This window comes from Amaranthus tricolor, chromosome 3 (assembly GCF_026212465.1).
Source record: "Amaranthus tricolor cultivar Red isolate AtriRed21 chromosome 3, ASM2621246v1, whole genome shotgun sequence".
Taxonomy (NCBI): Eukaryota; Viridiplantae; Streptophyta; class Magnoliopsida; order Caryophyllales; family Amaranthaceae; genus Amaranthus; species Amaranthus tricolor.
In genome coordinates this window covers 3501612-3505358 of record NC_080049.1, presented here as the reverse complement: position 1 = coordinate 3505358, position 3747 = coordinate 3501612, and the positions used below count along the sequence as shown (strand labels likewise).

Here is a 3747-nt window from a genome sequence, read left to right as displayed (position 1 = left end):
ATTGTTACCACAATAGAAGTATTATATTTAATATTAGTGTTTCTACTTTAACTAGTGTGTCTGACGAGACTACACTAGTAATTTTTTTGTAAACTAATTTGAATTGAAGTTTCTTCTAGTGAATCGAAGAGAGTAAATCACCTATCGAAGGGCTGTGAGGCCTTTGAGGTAACAAAAGTTAACAACCAAATACTACACTACTATGGGATAAAAATTACAGTGGCCAATGTGATGCACATGTACAGTAGAGTACTTGGACATGACTGAGGATTACTAACAAGAGAACCTCATTTCAAGAACAGGAGCCTATCTTGAAGAGGTGGTGGCTTGTAGTGTTGAAAAATCTATGAAGTTCTCCCTGCTTGTAATTGTGGGTCCCTTTCTCTTACTTGGTTGAGGAGGTGGGAATCTCATTCATATGTGTAAACGGCATTAAAGCTAAAACGTCTAGAGAACAATTGGCTACCAGTTTCTCTCATGTAGGCTGATGATGTGATAATGATGATGATGACTCTATAGAATTCAAGGAAGTTGTTCCATTATATTCCTATACATTGTATGGTAGGTAGAAGATCTCTTTGTGCTTAGTCATCTCTATGATGGTGAAAGAAAGTGTGGATATTTGTAGTATTGTTTCCTTTTTGATGCATTGTGCTCAAGAATGGTTAAAGGGGATATAATAGCTTCAACAAGAATGGTTAAAGGGGATATGATAGTTTCAACAAGAATGGTTAAAATAACTACCCTGTTTGGTGAATGCTAAGATTTCTCTTATTGGCAGTTACGAATTGTGATCTACCATAAATATTGACTTCTCACTTTTGCATCCTAATAAACCCCCTCAAGCCTTAAACCTTGACCATTCAATCACTTATAGTACATGATCTATACACCTATATATTTGTAAAAGTAGGGATTTGTAGATGGTACAACATGCTTTAGTACCAATATTTACCTTATATGTTCAAGCTTGGAGAAAAACTGGTACTTAATCATACTTTCCTAATTCTTAAATTCCATCTGAATCACAAAATAAAACATATCTCACTCTATTAAGAGTACTATGGCCTCGTGACTCGTTGAAATAAACAAAACATTGTATAATAACATTGTATGAACAAAATTGTAATATCTTATCTAATAATTCCTGGACATCTTCTCTGAAGTTTTGAAGAAGGTGATTACAACAAGTACCATATATAATCAATTGCTTTCAAGTTCAGCTAAATAAGAGTGCAAGTATTAATTTTGCATATTAGATTATATTATTACATTCTCTAAAATAATTTGAAGCTCTTAGTTATTTTAACTCTAACTCCTTTCCAGCACCCAAATCATATAGTTAGCAAGATTCAAAAACACTCATTTAGTTTAGGTTAGATATACTTATCACTTGATTCCTAATAAGACTGTCTTATATAATAAGCATTAAGAAACAACTCTATTTTTCCATTTGAGTAATGATTTGTTCTTCAACATGACATAACATGGGCACAATCGAAAAGGTGGTTTCGTATCTACAAAAAAAATATAACACCAGATAAGCTAGGAATTTATTTCAAATTAGTTTTGTTGTTAAAAATACTAGTAGAGAGAAACAATTGGTAAGTTAAAAATATTACAAGTACACGACATACCTCAGGTAATTTCTGTCGAAATGCCAAATCCAAACGAGCATCTAGAGTATTTTCAAAAACTATTTTTCCATCTTGAGAAGCCATAACCACTCCTCCCGAGCTAACATATACATAAAAATAAATCCAACAACTTAACTTAGGATCATAAATATCCAACTAAGCTTAAAATAATTTTTACAATGTGGTATATTACCATGAAGGAGAATGTGGGTCAGAAGAAGAGGGTGGAGGAGGAAGATAGAGCTTATCAATGGTAATAGTGGGAGAGCGAACATTAGCCTTTTCAGCATATTCACGTTTAGAATCTTCAATAACAGACTCAATAGTTCTCTTATCCATCTCCCTACAACGTAACAGCACAGAGGGTTCTTTCAAGCGTAGCAAGCTCTGAAAATTAAAGGGATCCATGAAAATATACTTTAGTGTTAAAATTCATAAAAGAAGCAAGCTAAGCAGTAACTAGTAAGTACGTTACCTGAACAATCAAGGGTTGAAGAAGTTTCTTGTAAGCGTTCTTGTCGTCAGAAAAGACCAGGAGCAGCTTCTTATAGGCAGTCTTGTCGTCAGTAGAAACACGAAGAAGCTCTTTGGAAGCAGCTTCCTTCATCCCTTTCACTATTTGATCTTGAGCTTGTAGGAACTTTATGCGCGCAACATTCAGTTGCATTGAATATTCTCTGCGCGCATTAAACATAATCAAACAAGTACAATCTTTTATGAGTTTTATTTGATGGATGGATGGATGAGATCAATAATTAATGAATGGTTTACATACATCTTTTTGCGAACTTCCACCTGTTTAGCCTTGCGCTCATATTCTTGTCTAATCTTCTTCTTCTTTGCTTCTAATAGCTCTAGCTTGGCTATGTTGAATTCCTACGTAACCGGATACTAGAAAATTAGGAAAATTTTACGCCCATACAAAATTCTATCTAATAAATCAATGTCAATTATCAATCATACAATCCTAATTCTTAATTCCTAGTTCCTGATTCCTAGTTTCTAATTCCTTATTCCTTATTTCTAATTCCTAATTCCTAATTCCTATCCATGAAAATTACTTGACTAAAAATTTACAATACAAAGCAATGCAATGCACATAAGCCAATGAATTGATTAATGGGTTACGGGTTACCTCTTTAGCGGAAATAGAGATTTCATTAGCTTTTTCCTCGGCCTCTTGGCGAATGAACCTCACCATTTGCTGAATTTGCTTTGATACATCTCCATCATTCATGTTTGTCGCCTTCTCTCCTTTGATATACTTCTATGTAGTTACTAAAATAAATCAAATTCTTTTGTGGCCTGTACTTTTAATTTTAATTTCTTATTTCTAATTCTAATTTCTATGATTCCAATTCTCTTTCTTTATTGTTTCTCAATGCTTCAATTTCTTCCCTAATTCTACTCATATTCTTTAGTTTTGCCTAACATGTCTCCTTTAGACTATTTCCTCCTCTATTTTTCCTTTTATAGTCATTTTGATTGTTTTTAAAATATGAAATTATGAAGTATATATTAGTAAACCTTCAAATTAATATAGTATCCTTTTACCCAAATAAATAAATATTATTCTTTTATATCCCTTTAAATTTATAACATTATTCTAAAAAAATTCTTCTATTTGTTGCTCTCACAAAGAATATTTTTATTACATAATTTTAGTCATATTTAATCCTTGTATTTACACATGTTGGACAGAATTATCCTAACTTTTTGTTTAAATTTTCTAATTACTTTATTCTTATAGTTGCTACATATTCTTCACTTATAATTAAAACCAATGTAAAAGATTTATTTAACCTATAAAAAGTCGTCTTTCTTTATTTTTTTAAATTTTATTTTTATGGTTTTCCTATAATTAACTTACACCACTAGTTACTTGATTGGAAGAATTCAATCCTTTTAAACCGCCATGAACACATTTAGCAACGAAAGGAGACAGGGAGTACTTCTTTGGGGTTTAATAGTTCTTCCTGCAGCTGCCTGCTCGGCTGATCCAGTCTTCTCCGGCCGTGCCCCTGGCGGACCTATGTTGGGGCACTCTGGCACGTGCCCCGGGAAAATTATTATTATTATTTTTAAAAAAAAAATCTAAAACTGGCTGAGA

At 32.6% G+C, this 3747-nt stretch overlaps 1 protein-coding gene across 1 annotated transcript; it reads right to left on the bottom strand.

The window, feature by feature from the left end:
* Positions 1-1826: 1826 nt before the first annotated feature.
* On the bottom strand, positions 1827-2936 carry LOC130807904 (V-type proton ATPase subunit E2-like). The gene is made up of 4 exons (XM_057673297.1): positions 2773-2936; positions 2413-2513; positions 2113-2314; positions 1827-2024 (listed from the first exon to the last, which is right to left on the bottom strand). The coding sequence occupies exons 1-4, from the start codon at positions 2872-2874 to the stop codon at positions 1827-1829; spliced, it is 603 nt and encodes a 200-aa protein (XP_057529280.1). The 5' UTR covers positions 2875-2936.
* Positions 2937-3747: the final 811 nt, after the last annotated feature.

Excerpts from the sequence above, each read along its gene's own strand:
- LOC130807904 (XM_057673297.1), bottom strand. The coding sequence starts at position 2,874 with ATGAATGATGGAGATGTATCAAAGCAAATTCAGCAAATGGTGAGGTTC. Across the intron at positions 2,514-2,772 it reads TCTCTATTTCCGCTAAAGAG|GAATTCAACATAGCCAAGCT; the intron begins GTAACCCGTAAC and ends CCGGTTACGTAG. Across the intron at positions 2,315-2,412 it reads GTGGAAGTTCGCAAAAAGAT|AGAATATTCAATGCAACTGA; the intron begins GTATGTAAACCA and ends TAATGCGCGCAG.